This window comes from Xenopus tropicalis, chromosome 6, assembly GCF_000004195.4.
Source record: "Xenopus tropicalis strain Nigerian chromosome 6, UCB_Xtro_10.0, whole genome shotgun sequence".
NCBI classification, from domain to species: Eukaryota; Metazoa; Chordata; class Amphibia; order Anura; family Pipidae; genus Xenopus; species Xenopus tropicalis.
The window spans coordinates 49,814,048-49,832,014 of NC_030682.2; the positions used below are offsets into that span (position 1 = coordinate 49,814,048).

General features: G+C 38.2%; 1 protein-coding gene across 1 annotated transcript in view; it reads right to left on the reverse strand.

Annotated features, from left to right (window-relative positions):
- The window catches only part of osbpl10 (oxysterol binding protein like 10), a 205,078-nt gene that overhangs the window by 47,641 nt on the left and 139,470 nt on the right, over nt 1-17,967 (reverse strand). The window contains exons 5-6 of the mRNA XM_002941816.5: nt 13,918-14,125; nt 8,905-9,059 (exon numbers count right to left, since the gene is read on the reverse strand). Of these exons, the coding sequence (XP_002941862.1) occupies nt 8,905-9,059; nt 13,918-14,125 (363 nt within the window). The remainder of the gene's footprint in view (nt 1-8,904; nt 9,060-13,917; nt 14,126-17,967) is intronic.

Genomic DNA, 17,967 nt, shown 5'->3' on the forward strand with positions numbered 1-17,967 from the left:
AGAACTAAAACTTATAGAAATTCCAGCAATCTCAACTTTCTGAAAATCCTCCCCCTAAGTAAGGGTAATGGTACCTCTTGTACCATCCTCATGATAGATGCGAGGACAGAGACAGCTGGAATCCCAAGTAAGCTACAAATAGATGTTTCCCATCTTAAACTCTAATTTATTTAATAAATCCATAGGGGCAGATTTATCAAAATGTGAGTTTAGTGTGTAGGGACCCATAGGGTTAAGCTCCCTATGGTGTTATCCCTTACCTTTATCTAATCTGTGCTGTAATAGGGCAGAGCCCTCTACACTCAGATTACAGTTATTAGGCTACCCCCTATAGGTTTAGCCCAGGTTGACCACTCCCCTTGGCAGACTATATAGTGTCTTGCACAAGGGAGTGTCTTCCTCTTTTGGCTGCATGCTGTGTTCTGGACAGATCCCAACTGAGCCTGGACCAGAACATAGGCCCAGAAGCCATTTGTACCCTAGGGGACCACCTACCCTAGTGCTAAGTCGGGGACAGGGCCCCGTGAACGAGGTAAAGCCAGCACAGTCAGATTTATTAATAGCACCCTCTAGGAGTGGTGATTGTAGTCAGCCTATTTAGTAAGGGCAGTCAATAGCCCCAACCAGGAGTTGTAAAAGGGTTTAGTCCACCCCGGCTCTGTAGTCGTTCTTTAGGGACCGGTTTATTTAGACGCCAGGTACCAGTGTTAGGAGCTCTCCCCTGGACCACAGTCGGCCGGAACACTCCCTTCTGAAAGGTCTATATCTCAGGTGTCAACTAATCCTCTGTGCATCCTCCAAGTGGGTTATTCTGTGCCTAAAGGGTCACATCTGCTGTACTATCTATGACCATCATACACTGCTGTGCCTGTGAGTATAACCCTGCTGCACTATCCAGTTGTGCCTTTAATAAACTTGTACTATAGTTGATCAGCAAGAATTCTCTGGCGTCCATCTTTTACCATCTGCACACCACACCTCAGTTAGTTGTAGTTCCACTACACCCTCGCTCCATCCTGATTCTCCCATATAGCGGAGGCTCACCCCTTTGTATTAAGTGTCGCAAATGTAACCCATGCTCTCTATTCATTACTAGCCTGGGTTTATTCCTAATTGGGTCAGAAAAGCGTTACAAGTGCTTAATACATAGAAACTCACCCATGTTCTATTCATCCCTATGGGGTTTTTAGAAGTCTAGTTATCAAATGGTGAGTTCTAACTTTTACACATTGATAAATACACTCCTAAATATCCCACAGGAATGAATAGAATGTGGGTGAGGTTTTATCTATTAAACTCTAAAATTGCATTTTGATAAATCTGCCCCATAGTGTCCTTAGCACAAGATGCAAGTACCAAAGAATGGAACAAAAATCCAAACATTCCAACAAACTTTATGTTAAAAAAAGTGCTGGCTTTTAGCAGCGTTGTTAAGTCCAAAAACACAATGCCAAAGCACCCAAAACAGCAAGCCATAGATTTGTTACTCAGGTGAATAATCTATGGGTTGCTATTTTGGGTGCTTTGGCATTGTGTGTTTTTGACTAAAAAAATGTGGCATTTTGAGGATCTCTATTTTGCGACCCAGCATTGTGAGATTTATGTTTTACCATGACTAGCTCACACACTGTATGTACCTATCTAACCAAATCTAAGGTTTATTTTCAAGATATAAGTGAAAACGCACACAGCGAATAATTTGATCTCCATTCTTGAGCCCCACCAACAATTCTTTCCATAAACATGTTAAATCAACGGTTTCCTTTAGTTATCATGGGGAGCAAGTTTGTTTTTATTCCCAATCTGCAATCAGAGCCTCTTTAGTCCTTCCTGTTCTAAGTGTTGCAAGTCATTTTAGAGATGTATAATTACAGAGGAATAATTGCATTTTACCATTGTACATTTGAAGACATTGAAGCAAAACATTTTGTGCCTTACAGCACAGTGTAATTATTCTCTTTACAATTACACACCATGTTGTGTTGCAATGTATACAACTTTTTCACCACATACTAAGATCAAATGAAAAAAGATATTACAAAACTGTGAAAAAGGTGTCTTCTGGTTTTCCTTTTTTTTGCAATAAAATGTGTTCTTAAATGGTTTCAGTTAGAAGCAGAGCATTAATAATAAATGTACTAAATAAAAAATTGTATAGAATGGAAAATTGCACTATATTAATAATGTACAATAAGCTTTATTATTTACTCAAAAGAACTATAAACATAATCTTAATTTTTTTAAACTTTTTTTTTTTTTTTAAATGAAAGCTGCAACACGTAACAGAGTCATAGCTTAAAAAGCAATGCAAGTCCAACAATGGATTGAGCTAATATACCAAGTCAGAGACACAGCTGGCATACCACAGTAACGATCCAAGTCTATGCACTTGCCCACAAAGGCTCATGCTTTGTATGCTCTAGGCCAGGGGTCCCCAATCTTTTTTACCTGTGAGACACATTCAAATGTAAAAAGAGTTGAGAAGCCACACAAGCATGAACAATGTACCTGGCGGTACCAATTAAGGATTGTGATTGGCTATTTGGTAGCCTCTATGTGGTCTGGCAGCTTATAAAAGACTCTGTCATTACAACTGGTTCTTATGCAACCAAAACTTGCCTTCAAGCCAGAAATTCAAAAATAAGCACCTGCTTTGAGGCCACTTGGAGCAACATCCAAGGGGGTTGCTGAGCAACATGTTGCCCCCTAGACAAATCAAGAAATAACATCAATTCTCAAAGGTTAACATATATAGAACATTTAACTTTATATATGATTCAAAAGGCTTGCACTTAAACAAAATGTCATTCCACTGATTTATTTTAACAATCTGTTTAGTAGAACAGGAAGCTGCTCCTACACTCATTTAAGCACTACGATAAAACACAGGACATAGCCTGAAATGCCATTATGATACAACTATTCGATAAAAAGAGAACATGGAGTTCAGTTATTTCAATTCTGCAGAAGCATTAACGACAGAAAGATGTATGAAAATAAGCTTCCCCTAGTAGCAGTTTTCCTTTTGCCAGAGGAGGTTTCATAGCTTAGAGATGGATCAGATGAGGGAAATTCAGCCAACAAGAACTGGTAAAATGGAAGGTGAGTTAGATAAGGACACAATAAGCAGCGTGCCACTTCATTTTCAGGTTTACTTAGCAATGTGACAGAATTCTCATCTCTGTGTGAAACAGTAACATGAACACTTTTCTCTGAACTCAGAAATAACACAGAATTATTGAAACTGCAGAGTATATCATAAAATGTGTTATCAAGTTGCCAAACCTTACTGCACTGCAAGATTTTGTCTCTTTCCGCAACTCAGTCATTTTAAGGGGTCTGGAATGAGATTCATCAATTTTGCTACTTAATTTATTTAAGCTTGCCAAAGTGTTAAAATTACAAATATATCAGTTAATGTACTAATAAACAAACCCTTAACCCTGAAATGCTTTGTTTATCCTACACATTAAGGTTTAGCTTAGTTGGCAAAATGCAGTACTGGTAAGGGATCAATTATCCGGAATATTCAGGACCTGGGGGTTTTCTGGTAATCACCATACCTTTATAAAAACATTTAAGTGTTAAATAAACCCAATGGGATTGTTTTGCCACCAATATGGTTTAATGCAGCTTAGTTACCATCAAGTACAAGGTACTGTTTATTGAATTATTTGCTTAAAATGGACTCTATGGAAGAGAGCCTCCCTGTAATTTAGAGTTTTCTGGATAATGGGGTTTCAGAAGAGGGATCCCATACCTGTATTTTATTCCCTGTTTTAGTCTTTAATACCTATGTATAGTATGCCAACTGATGCTGTTCCAGTGGTCCTCAGTGAGATGACACAACAGTTAAGAAATTGTATGCTGACTCCCTACTGAAAAAAACTTGCTTATCACTGTTTTACTCAACAGTTGTTTCTGGTGTCTCTCTTCCATTGACTATATGAAAGTATATATACAGTATAAATTTAAATCAAGGCCTCCATCTACATCTTTAAAACAAGGCCTGGCACAAGGAGTGAGAAGCTGGTGTTGTTTGCTGCAGAATCTGCTAAATCCATTTTCCTTTGCAATTTGCTATTTTTTCATCCTGCTAAAAAAGCAGCAGTGAACACCACCCCTTGGTCCAAGCATAAAATTGTATTTACTCGCAAATTCCCAGCACACCTTCCTGCCACTGAAATTTCCCATCATGAGCCACCAGACATATTTAGGAATTCTTATAGAATGGCCTGTTCCGAGTAACTTTGCAATTGACCTTCATTCTGTATTTTTTGTACTTTCTATATAATTTGCCTTCCTCTTCTACATTTTTCCAGCTTTCAAATGGGGGTCACTGATACCGGTAGCTCTGTGACCTTACAATTTTATTATTATTGTTACTTTGTAAATCTTATATTTCTATTCAGTCCCTCTACTATTCATATTCCAGTCTCTCATTTAAAACAATGCGTGGTTGCTAAGGTAAACAAGACCCTAGCCTAGCACATTTGATAGCAAATAAGATGTTTGAGAGCATCTGAATAAAAAGCTAAATAACTGAAAAACCACAAAAAATAATAAAGTGTGAATTGTCTCAGAATATCAATGTCTATGCCATATTACAATCAGTTTAAAGGTGAACAACCCCTTTAATGTTCACAACTTTAAAGAATTGAATTAAGAAGTACACATGAACATTTATAATAACATTCTCAATCTAAATGGGAGATAAAAATTTGAAAATTCCAAATTTGTCACCAAATTTCCAGTGTGTCACAGAGGGTTCTAGGATATTTATACTGTTGCTTAAAACACACAATATTTTTTTATTGGAAAATTCCGCAAGGTTCTCATAGACTTTGACAGTACAGCAACTCATGAACAACTCTCAAAACTTCTCAGGTATTGAAAAGGCATGTAGTGAGAAGTTCCATTCAAAGGTTTTCAGATTCCTCTGCAAGGAAGGATATTAATATTTCATAGAGCAATAGTCTCTGAAACCTTAATGATCTATACTTTGATACAATGCAGAGCTGAATATTCTGTCCTTACAGGGCTACTAGGTAAGGTTATCCAAGCTTATAGCGGGTTGAATAAGTAAGTATAGCAGTCATTTTTACACACCACATATCTTAGAACTGGGGTTCTGCTTTTAAAGGATAGAAACACAAAAAAAATTGAATATTGAAAGAAATTACAATATAATGTACTGTGGCCCTGCACTGGTAATACTGGTGTGTTTGGTTCAGAAACCCTACTATAGTTTATATAAACAAAGCTGCTGTCAAGCCACAGGGGCAGCAATCCAGGCTGAAAAAAAGGAGAAAATGCGCAGGTTACATAGCACATAACATATGTAGCCCACTTTTGCGGATTCAGTGCTACTACCTGCTGATTATCTAGTATAAATAAATTTGAAGCAACTGACGAAGCAACAAGACGTTTCACTACTCATCCGAGCAGCTTCTTCAGTTCAACTGACTGGTATGGGAAGTCCTCAGCATATATACCCTTCCACTAATCCAGTGATCCCCAACCAGTGGCTCGTGAGCAACATGTTGCCCCCCAACCCCTTGGATGTTGCTCCCAGGGGCCTCAAAGTAGGTGTTCATTGTTGAATTCTTGGCTTGGAGGCAAGTTTTGGTTGCATACAAACTCAATATAATGCCAGACAGAGCCACATGGGGCCTATTAAATAGCCAATTATTGCTCTTATTGGCACCACCAGGAACCTTTTTTATGCTTGTGTTGCTCTCCAACCCTTTTTCCATTTGAATGTGGCTCACGGGTATAAAAGGTTGGGGATCCCTGCACTAATCCAATCACAATGGCACTATGTAACTCTTCAGAAGACATCTGAAACTCACAGAGGTGTGAATGCTGTGGAGTTACTTTACCAAGTATCAGGTGTTACTTGTTAGAGTTGCATGAATGGATGTGTGAAGAGTTACATAGTGCCATTGTGATTGGATTAGTGGAAGAGTATATATGCTGAGGACTTCCCATACCAGTCAGTTGAACTGAAGAAGCTGCTCGGATGAGTAGTGAAACGTCTTCAATGATTACTAAACAAGTCCAGTTGCTTCAAATTTATTTATACTAGATATACCATGACCTGGATGAATGAAAATCTTCATAGACATACCTGCTGATTACTTTGATTTGGCGCTACAGGAGTCCTGAGTCCCCGCTTACTATGGGGGTTTGCAGGGATTTCTCCCCTTAATGGCGTGCCTCCACCCAGGGATGGTCTTGTGGACCTATAATCCACACCCTGCGAAACGAACAAGATACTATACCCCTCTTGGGACCCACGTACTCCTGGTTGATATACCCCACCCTGGGGTTATTCCTTACCAGATTGGTAGTGGTCCTCTGGGCTTGATAGCTATTCAGACACAGTATGTGAAATAGATGCAACGGTTTATTCAGGCAGAGACCTCTCCAGGAGTGGCATATCATTCATACACATATACTCTCGTCATGTGCACCCCTCTAGGTGCTCTCCCCGGTACTCTCGGCAGGGACACTCTATCATAGAGTTCTCCCGGTACTCACGCTAGGATGTTACACCACAGGGACCCACACCGGTACTCTCGCTAGGCACCCTCAGATCCGGCCTCCTGGACTAGCGGGGACTGGTTCTACCTACCTAGCCACTTTGCGCCCTGCACTCCAGCAAATGTAATGCTGGGGGGTCTTAACCCCACTACCACTCCTGGAGGGGCAATATCCGCCCATTCTAACTTGGTGTCCTACATGGCACTCCTAGAGTTTCCTATTACTTTAACTACTATCTATTAACTGGGCCTGGGAGTTCCTCTACCCAAGCCTAATATGTCTGCTAGCACATGGCTGCAACCCTTTATATGGGCCTATGCACCACCCGGTGGCCATAACCCAAACTGCAGGGATACTCCCTGTTAACTATTTAGAACCCAGTCATCCCAGTGTCCCTGTTAACTAGGGGTGTCTGTCCTAAGGGCCTATTTTTGGTAAACCCGTACACATACGTTTTATAGAATTCAATGGGAATCTACACAGCTAATCTGTTATCTGCTATGTAACCTGTGCCTTTTCTCATTTTTTCAGCCTGGATTGCTGCCCCTGTGGCTTGACTTTGTTTATACAGACTATAGTAAGGTTTCTGAAGCAAACACACCAGTATTACCAGTGCGGGGCAATACTACATAATACATTAATTACTTTGATACACCTTCATTGTTTGGTGTTACTGTTCCTTTAAATCAAATCTAACAGCTAAATATTGAGCTTATTGTATAATATTGTAGTGCTGATGTACTGGGGACAAAGCATGAGATTGAAATCATAAAACACAAATATAAGACAGGTCATTTATGACCTTCAAGGCAGTGTGCTATTCTTTCCATGGTCTGTAGTAAATGATCCCTATAATGATCCCCATTGGTTATAATCAGTGCTTAGTGGTCATTTGTCACAACAATTATTATAACAAATAATGTACCCCCTGTTGTAAAATATACGGATATTAGAAGTCACTTCAGAGTTCCATGACCTGTATAAAAGCACTTGGCCTTTAGCCTCGTGCCTTTATATGGTCACGGAACTACTTTGTGACTTATAGTTCTCTGAATATGAGGGTAAATTATTAATTATTTAAGCCAGGACATTGAAGTGACACTATCATCAAATTAAAACATTAACATTAACCAAATGACTTTCTGTATGTTAAATAATATACTATGTATATATTAGCCTTTTCCTTGAAAAAAGCCTTTATATATCTGTTACCTTCCTTGTCTGTCATAATATTGGTATCAAGTATCATTTGTACCGGCTGTGCTAGTGAATTGAAACAGAATACTGACAATATCTTTTAGATTTTTGGCCTACTTGAGCAACATCTTTGCATGCTAATTTCTTTTGCCTTGAAAACACACTTGGTTAAATAAGAACTAAACCCCTAAAATGAATATCGCTAGAAATGCAGTATTTTATATACAGAACTTATGTCCATAATAGTAATGATCCAGGCCTTCCGAGTTGTAACAGGAGCTCCCCATCTTGGGTTTTGTTAGATGTATCAGTGACACAGTCACAGTGTGCTCTGAGCAGCTGTTGAGAAGGTAGGCTTAGGGGTCATCGCAAATTATCAAGCAGCAAATTAGACTGGCCTGTCATAGAAGCTGATGCTACTGGGCTATATATTAATTTGTAAGGCTAGTTGCACTTGTTTCAGACCAGCCATGTACAAATAATCTGTATTAATTACTAACCTGCCTTATGTACTAAAATTTATATTCTCTATTTATTGTATATTGTGAGTTGAGACAAGGCAAGGCAGCACCCCATGAATTACCAGATGAGGCAAAAAGCCACTCCTGGCAGATTTAAGAGCTTAATCTCCCATGAAGCCCCTCTGGCACAGGAAAGGTAAGCACTGGGAGGTAAGGGGGGCAGCATCTCGGAGCCGCCTCAGGGCGGCTAAATAACTAAAATCCCCCCTGGTGACAGAAGCACAGACCACATGTAGTGAATCAGCAGAAAAGATGGGGAGCTACTGGGGCATTTTTAGAGGCACAGATCTTTTCTGCTAAATGGTTGTGGATGCCTTGGGCTGGTACAGAAGCCCAACACATAATGCACAATATTTCTATTCTACTACTTGTTAAGCTTTAGTTCTTTATTACAGGAAACCTGAAAATATGTTTTTTTTCCTGAACTGAGCAGTACCTTCAGTTTCAATGGGCGTAATTATCCTAGAAATACTAAAAATACCTCTTTAACATTCATCAGATTAAATTTAAAAGAAATTGGAAAAAAGTCCATATTTTGCCTCTGATATACCTCTGACTTTTGGAATGATGCAAAGTACCATGGTTACAGCTTCTGTATTTATCAGTCCAATACATACCCTCAGGGACACTTAAGGCTTACCTCTGTATCTCGTTCAAGTACTTTATAGTCTTGAGGCATGCTTGGTATAATTGGCCATGTTAGATTGGTATCAGAAGATGGTAAAGAACTGAGGTGTCCATTTTTAAGATTTTCTGTAGAATGAGACTTTGGTCCATGCCAGCTCAGGATACTGTCTGAGAACAGAGGATAACAATGATTACCTTAAAATTCTTTGCAGCCCTGTATGCACGCTGTTTAAATATATGGCTTCATTGCTGATAAATCTTGTTCCTTTTTTTAAATCTCACAAATGACAAGTGCTTTTAGAAGCAAGAATGCTCTTTGAGCACAGTTGTGGCAAAATGTACAGCTTGAGGCACGTGGGCATTCTTCTGACTTTCCAGCAAGCGTGTTTGCTTTTTCTTGTGTTTTTCCTTGTGTTTTTAAGTATTATAAAAAAAAACTAGGTTTCTCTGTTCTTCACCCAGGGACCTTTCTAACCAGAGACTACATGGAGCATTTTACGAAACTTTAAAACTGCCTTCTTTTTAAACAACTCCATTTAAAGATACGGGTATAGGATACATTACCAGGAAGCTTGTTACCCAGAAAGCTCCAAAATGACAGAAAGGCCATCTCTCATAGAATCCATTTTAATTAAATAATTCAATTTTCTTTTTTAAACTTTTTTTCTGTAATAATAAAACAGTACCTTGTACTTTATCCCAACTACGATTTAATCAATCCTTATTAGAGGCAAAACAATCCTATTGGGTTTATTTAATGTTTAAATAATTTTAAAGTATGGTGATCCAAATTATGGAAAGATCCCTTATCCACAAAAAACTCAGGTCCCAAGCATTCTGGATAAAAGGTCCCATACCTGTAAGTACAGGTATCGGACCCCTTATCCGGAAACCCGTTATCCAGAAAGCTCCGAATTACGGAATGCCCGTCTCCCATAGACTCCATTTTAATCAAATAATTCAGAATTTTAAAACTGATTTCCTTTTTCTATGTAGAAATAAAACAGAACCTTGTAATTGATTCCAACTAAGATATAATTAATCCTTATTGGATGCAAAACAATCCTATTTGGTTTAATTAATGTTTTATTGATTTTTTAGTAGACTTAAGGTATTGAGATCCAAATTACGGAAAGACCCCTTATCCGGAATACCCTTGGTCCCGAGCATTCTGGATAATGGGTCCTATACCTGTACCATGTTAGGCTATAACCTGTTAATGCTTTCTTCATGTTTATTAAAAATCTAGGAAACACTTGTATACAACACCAATACCTTCTGGAGATAACACAGAAGATAGTAGCTCTGTGCAAAAACAAGCCCCACTGTGTAAGGTATAGGATTTAAAAACCTTTGCAAAAACTTTATCAACTATTTTTATTCATCAGTATTATTTTCTAAACTCTTTTTTTTACAGTTCAGTGTTAGTTCTGCAATGTACTGATTTGCCCGTTTTTGCTGTCAAGCCTCGCAAGAACATCATAACCTTGACCAATTCAATGTCATTTTGGAAAGGCAATCAATAAAGTTGTTTAATCCAATGCAAAAACCACAATGTCATGCAACACTGGTTATCTTAATTTGCTGTGACACTGTGAGGTACCAAATGTCCTGCAGAGGCCAGAGCATTAATCTCCAAGAAGTGCACTTGCCAATTACTTTTGCCCTAATTAGTTATCATCTCTGCTTCCTGCTGCTTCTTAAAAAAAGATTCCTTTCCACAAGCTGTAATGGTTAAATGAGCCAATGAGCACTTAAGAAGAATATATGTAGCAGAAATTATGGACAGGCAGATCATTTTAGCACTATTTAGAGCCAGGGTAATTTTCCTTTCAAAATTTTCAGTTTTGGTGTGAGTCTTTAAATGTGAATCCTATAATGACAACACATTAGCATTCCTTATTATGTCAATTTGTCCTACTCTGCTTTAAAATCTATGTAATGCGCACAACCACTGTAAGCAAGGCACAAAGGCATTATGAGGACTTCTGGAGATCAGTACCATAAATAATTTAGATAAGAATATAAAAGTGTTTAGTTTAGGGGCAGCCTGTTTCCATACTGATTTGGGATATCCATTTAATTATATTCAGGTTGGTGTATCTTTATTAAAGGAAAACTATACCCCCAAACAATGTAGGTCTCTATAAAAAAAAGTATTGCATAAACAGTTTATATGTAAAACCCTGCTTCATATAAATAAACCATTTTCATAAAAATATACTTTTTAGTAGTACTGTATGTGCCATTGGGTACTCCTAAATATAAAATTGCCTTTTTAAATACTAAGGGCGGCCCCCTGGTGATATACTATTCAAAGTACACACAAACAAACCAAGGGCACACATATATGTTAGGTCACATCAGCCAATTAATGGACAAACCTCGGTCTTTTACTCACACCCCTGTAACAGATAAAGCTGGATTATTTCCTGTCAGGTGATCTCTGAGGGAACACACAGACCATCACAAAATGGTGGCTCAAGAAAAAATGTAAAAGGGTAATATTTACTAATATATAGATTCCAGTTTGGTAAGATTATTTAATAGGTAACTTAATATCATATAAACTATCTGTTGGTTAAGTATTCTTTCTGTGGGTATAGTTTTCTTTTAAAGGAGTCATTTTTACTGCCAATAGATTTGCCACATTAGTCCCACCTAGAACGCTATATTTATTCTGCAGAAAGCTTTACCATACCTAAACAGAGTACACAGCCCTAGAAGTTTTCTCTGTTTGTTTAAGAATGCAGCTGCCATTTTAGCTTGGTCTTCATAGCTTCCTGCTTGCAGCTTAGCCTTTATAGCTCAGATCACATATTCCTAAGGGTGGGGGGAGTGAGTTTCATGAATTCTTATGGGAGGGGGGAGCAGGAGAGGGGAGAGAACTGCCCAGACTCTGGCCCGGTAAAGAAGGATACCGAAGAACATGTTTACAAAAAAGAAGAAAAGAAATCCTGTGTTTAGAGAACTCAGTGCAGTGTTTCTGGGAGTGCTTATGGCTGTATTTACATAGACCTTTCTGATAAAGCTTACTTAGTTTTTACCTTTCCTTCTCCTTACATGGTTAGACATGACAATATCACTGTGTCCCACATTCACCTTATTAGAAACATCCAAACTACATATTAGCACCCTTATTATTGCCTTCCTAGACAATAGCAATTGATACCTTTTTAAGATTCTACTAAGCCACTATTCTTCACTTTTTGCAGAATACTCACCATTTCAAGGGGTGGTTTGCTTTCAGGTTAACTTTTAGTATGTTATAGAATAGCCTGTTCTTGGCCACTTTTCAATTGGTTTTTATTTTTTATAGTTTTTGAATTATTTGTCTTCCTCTTCAGACACTTTCCAGCTTTCAAATGGGGGTCACTGACCTCTCTGAGGTTAACAATTTACTGTTATTGTTACTTTTTATTACTTATCTTTCTATTAAGTCCCTCCTATATTCATATCCTTGTCTCTCTTATAAACCACTGCCTAGTTGCTAGGTTAAATTGGACCATAGGAACCAGATAGCTGCTGAAATTCCAAACTGGAGAGCTGCTGAACAAAAAGCAAAAAAACTGCAAATACAAAATGAATACCGTATGCAAATTGTCTCAGAATATCACTTTCTACATCAAAAGTTAATTTAAAACAACCCCTTTAATACTGATGGCTCCCTATCACTGTGCATCACTGTACATTTTCCTTAGTATTTTGTAGTAAGAATAATCTAAGCAATTTTGAAACAGCTCTAAAATGATTTCTTGGGTTTTTTTTTCTAAAGAGACACCTAAACTATCACCTGGTTGCTATCAGACTGACTGCTTTTCTTTCTACTTAGGACCAATTCTGGTCATACTTGATATTGATATTCATACAAATCCCTGGTTGTTAGGGTCAGAGAGCCCCAGAACCGAAAAAGGAAATTAAATATTAAATATGAAGACCAATAATGTAAAAATGTATAAGGCATATTTTAATGATTGGCAGCTTGCATCTGTATTTTTGCATTCTGGGCTACTAGTGTCCCATGAAGAACCAGCATATATATATATATAGCAGATTTATTTTTATATATATATATATGTGTGTGTGTGTGTGTGTAGTAGCATTAGTATATATAGTATAGTATATATATTAGTGTATAAAGCAGGGGATCCCCAACCTTTTTTACCCGTGAGCAACATTCAAATGTAAAAAGAGTTGGGGAGTAACACAAGCATGAAAAAGGTACCTGGAGGAGCAAAATAAGGGCTATGATTGGCTATTTGGTAGCGCCTATGTGGACTGGGTTTTATGCAACCAAGACTTGCCTCCAAGCCAAGTATTAAATAAATAAGCACCTGGGAGCAACATCCAAGGCAACATGTTGCTCAAAAGCTACTGGTTGAGGATCACTGATTAAAGAAGACATATAGCATAACTGAAATCCCCCAGTCTTTTAGGCAATATTAAATAATATATGGTGCCAGTTTTATCACTACCTTTAAAAATGGCTCCTTTTTTGGATCTCCTTATAGATCTGGTGCCTGTCCATGTTTCAAATGAGGGGTGTGCGTGTTGAGAATAGTAGGAGGGGAATAACCAATCGCAGGCCTGCATTCACTCAGGAAAATACAAGCTTCAGTCCCTAAGTTGCTCATTGGTTCCTATACTACAGTGACCCTCTTAGACCCTCTTTGCATTTAATTCAAAAGCTGTTTTCTTTTACAGTGAAAGCAGTTTAATTTGTTACTCATATAAAAACAGGTGTAATACAGTAATTCATATGTAGATTACATGCTTTCATAGCTTTATGTTCTGGGACTTATGTTGCCTTTTAAGCTTACAAAGGAACAACAGCAACATCTCTAAACAGGAATCTATTATGATATACACCATATTACCCAAACAACATTACAAAAACCCTACCAAATATCAAAACTATTAACAATAATATATACAAAATACTAATATATATTCTACATAGAAAAATATACTAAAATATACACATTTTAGCCAATTGTCAATACATATATAGACGGTCTGCTCTAACCTGTAGATATGTTCTTGTTGTTTTGCCCACTTTGATATACACTCTGCTGTAGTAAATGGAGACATTCTCCAAGGCAGCTAAGGGTGGCAGCGGAGGTAGCTTTTAGCAGGAGCAAGTCCTGGTCCAAGGCAGACAGGGGGCCAGAGCCTGAAAGGGATTCAATAGCATGCACCAGATTTTTTTGCTGTCCTTCCACTTGAGCCATGACCTATATGGATTAAATAAAAAACACAGTCAGTAACCATGCACACACTGCTGGCACAATCGCTGAGGGAAGCCTGTGAAAATTTGTATCCAGTAAACCATCACCATGCCTGAAATATTTAACCAAACTAAGCGGTTTAGGGGTTTTCCTGTTTAATGCATCATCAATAAATATACACTTCAAAATCAAGCTTTTGAGAAGCATAAACATGTAGATAGCCTGGGTTTTAGTCCATAAGAACAAGAGTTTTAGAGGAAAGTTGATTAGGCAGTTAAAGTCAGTGTCAGAAAAGAATCCCATTCCCAAGCTGTATAAGGAAGCAAAGCCAGAGCACGTGCAGCTGGTGGTACAGGACCCAAGCCAGAATCCCATCTGCTACAAAAAACTGGCAGATTTAAAAAAAAAAAAAAAAGCCACTCGGGCAATGAAATGGGTTGCAGTAGCTGTAAACTAAATGGTATATGTCAAGGCAGCAGTGTGGAAAACTGGAAAGCTTGGATAATGAGCAGCCTCTAAGCACAGAAGGAAAGAACTGACCCACACTGACCACTTCAAGCCAGTTAGCCAACAAAGCCATTTCAAGAACACACACTGAGTATTCATCCAGGACTAGCCAGGAATGGTAATATGTAATTATTTGTAAAGTGTGGTGCCAGGGAATGTTGTAGCAATTAAGCAATGCAGCTCTATGAATCATAAGTCAAGCCAATTCTCACAGGGCACAAGTTTCTAAAATCAGGGGATTGGCCCCAAGGGGACCTGGAGCAGTGCCGGGGACTGAATGAGAGTTAGGGTGTTATTAGGGAGAAAAAACTATTTGCTTTATTAGATACTCTTGAAATCAAGGTTCAAAGTCAAACAGAGTTAGATTTGGGGTCAAAACTTATTTGAGACCCTGACCAGAAGCTAGACCTGCTTTTGCTGCTTGAACTGAATAAGTCCAACCGCCAAGGCCATAGGGTATAACAACAAGCGATCTGTTTCAGTCATTGTTTAATTGTCCCTCATAAAATCTCAGTAATTAACAGTGACAGTATCCTTAGATAAAAAAATATTAACCAACTCAAACTAGAACATGGCAATTTAAGCATAGTTCATAATCAGTGGCTTCAGCTAAAACTGCAGATAAATCTTCATGATTATTTTATGATTGTGGTTTCACAAAGATATTAAAGGGACAGTTACAAGCTATTTACCTGCAAACTGCAATCAAACTTGTATGTATACATATCCAAATATCCTAACATCTGTATTCATTGATACTGAGAATAAAATCAATCTATGCCACTCATGCCAGGCCTTCCTAGGTGACAAGGCAGTCAGTGACTTGATGGTATCCTGTCCCTGTCTAGCACTATCTTCACTAACTTCGTCTTTCCTAATCATGCTGCCTTGGTGCAGACTTGCCAGTGTTCTTTAAAAATCAATTTTTCCTAATAGAGAAAATCAGAGTTCTGTAAGGTGTCACTGCAGTCTCCCAACCTTTTTTTTTTTTAAATCCAATACTGATTTCTTTGTTACATTTTACCTGTCCTTTTTTCTTCTTTTTAATCACGTCTCAAAAAAGATTTCTACTCCCTGCTTGGATTTTTTCCTCTGTGTCAGGGAGATTCAACCTGTGACTGTCCAGCTGAGGTGTTGTTTATACGTTATTAAATTATCTGTATAGTATATATTTATCAGACTTTCTTTAGCACCCATTGAATTTGGGCAAAACAGTTCTCTTTAAATAAAGCCATCACACAGCTCATCACAAAATGGTGGCTTTATATAAAAGAGCTGTAGGGACCCATAGGGTTAAGCTCCCTATGGCTTTATTTCCTCTTCACACCTCTATTGTTATTGGGTAAGAGCCCCTGTACTTAAGTTACAGTTCTAACACTATTCCTTATAGGTTTAGTCAGGTTGACCACTCCCCTTGCAGACTGATATAGTGTCTAGCAAAGAGGAGTGGCTTCCTCTTTTGGCTGCATGCTGTGTCCCAAGCAGAGCTCCATCTGAGCCTGGGAGCAGACTGTAGGCCCCAGAAGCCATTGTGCCCTAGAATGAGGGCATTTTACCTCTAGTGAAAGTCGGGGACAGGGCCCCGTGAAAGAGGATAAGCAAGCACAGCAGATTTATTTAATAGCACTCTCTAGGAGAAATGAGCATAGTCAGCTTTAGCTAGAAAGGGCAACCATTAGCCCCACCAAAGGTGTGATTAGATTCGGGAGTAGTCTCCTATCCGGCAATGTTGCCTCAGTGCAGGGCCACGGAGTAGAGATAGTGACAGGCAGTATAACCCCTGATCATACTCACCTGGAGGACTCATCCACTAGAGGTTATCAACTTTACCAAGAGGTGGGATAAAGGTGCATACCCTCTCTTCTGCATCAGAGCGTATTTCAATTGTACCATCTTACTGCTTGTGCTTGTGAGTATATGATTACCCTGATTTCACCACTGCTTTTCTTGGACAATAAATCTGTATCATAGTTTTACCATAAGAACCTCTCTGGCGTCCATTTATATCATCCGCACCACACAACCTCAGCAAGTTGTAGTTCAACTACATCCTCAGCTCCTATTCCTTATTCTCCCACATAGCGGAGGCCCGTGCCTAAGACTCAAGGGTCGCATGTAACACATGCTCTACACTACACTACTAGCCTGGGTTTGCCCTAATCTAAGTCAAAATAGTGTTACAGAGCCATATTTACTTATATATTAAAATTTGGTAAGATTCTTTAACAGGTTGCTTATTAGGATAAAAATAAACTGTTGATTAAGTCTTCATTATGGGAATATGGTATTTTACCAAGAAGTGGTTGAAACATGAATTCAGCTTATAACTTTGGTTTAACGAAGGACAGTATTTAGAGGCATGATATACTTTAAAGCAGTGATTTCCAAATTGTTGGGGGGCGGTGGCTCAGTTGGAAGTTGGGAAAGACAGCTTGATTGGAAATTCAATGGCCATTTGCTCTTCTAGAAGGCGCAGATATTTATAAGGATGGCAAGCACAGGTTGTCAAAACAGTAAACACAGATTAGTGCATAGTTTGCTCCAGATCTAGTAACATATAGCCACCAATCAGCAGGCAGCATGCACTTTTCTATTCTTATTATTATATTAGTCACCTGCGATCCCGCTATTCTAGTGTGTGCCTTTCTATTTCCACTATTGTGGATTACAATATCCTGTGTAACATCATGCATATTTATACATTTAAATAATTTAAATTCTGGCATATAAAGAGGTGATAACCTTTTATGCAGCCTTTTCTCAAGGCAAACATGTAATGCCTGAATCTGAACCTTTGCTTTCAATGGATGTAGTCTATAGTGGTTTGTAGGACATAAATAAAAACACACTCTTTCCTAAATACAGCAATTTGCTCCTTGTAAAGGAACATTTTTATATTCATGATAAATCCATCCGTAAGGACATTCACAGAGCTACATACATACACAGTTTATTTGGTTTTGGAGCAATATTTCTCAACTTCTTCATGCTTTCAGAACACTGATGGAGGCAATGATAAATGTGAGAAATGAACAAGGGAAAATTCTATGTACAAAAAGTTGATGCATTTGTACTCTAAAACATAACTTTTATTAATGAAAAAACCAAAGAAGGAAGGTTAAAATCAATTAAGAAGTCGCACCCTAATTTATGTCCTTTTCACACAGACACTTTACTAAAGCTCAATTTTTTCACTTTGTTTTTTTTTTTTAATGCCTAATCCCAATTTTGTCGCAATTTATTAAAGTCCGTGGCCTGTCCTTGGCCTGAACCAAATCCTACTCAGAAGGGAATAAGCTCTAAGCATTTTCACCACATAACATCTTACTTAAGTAAAAAAC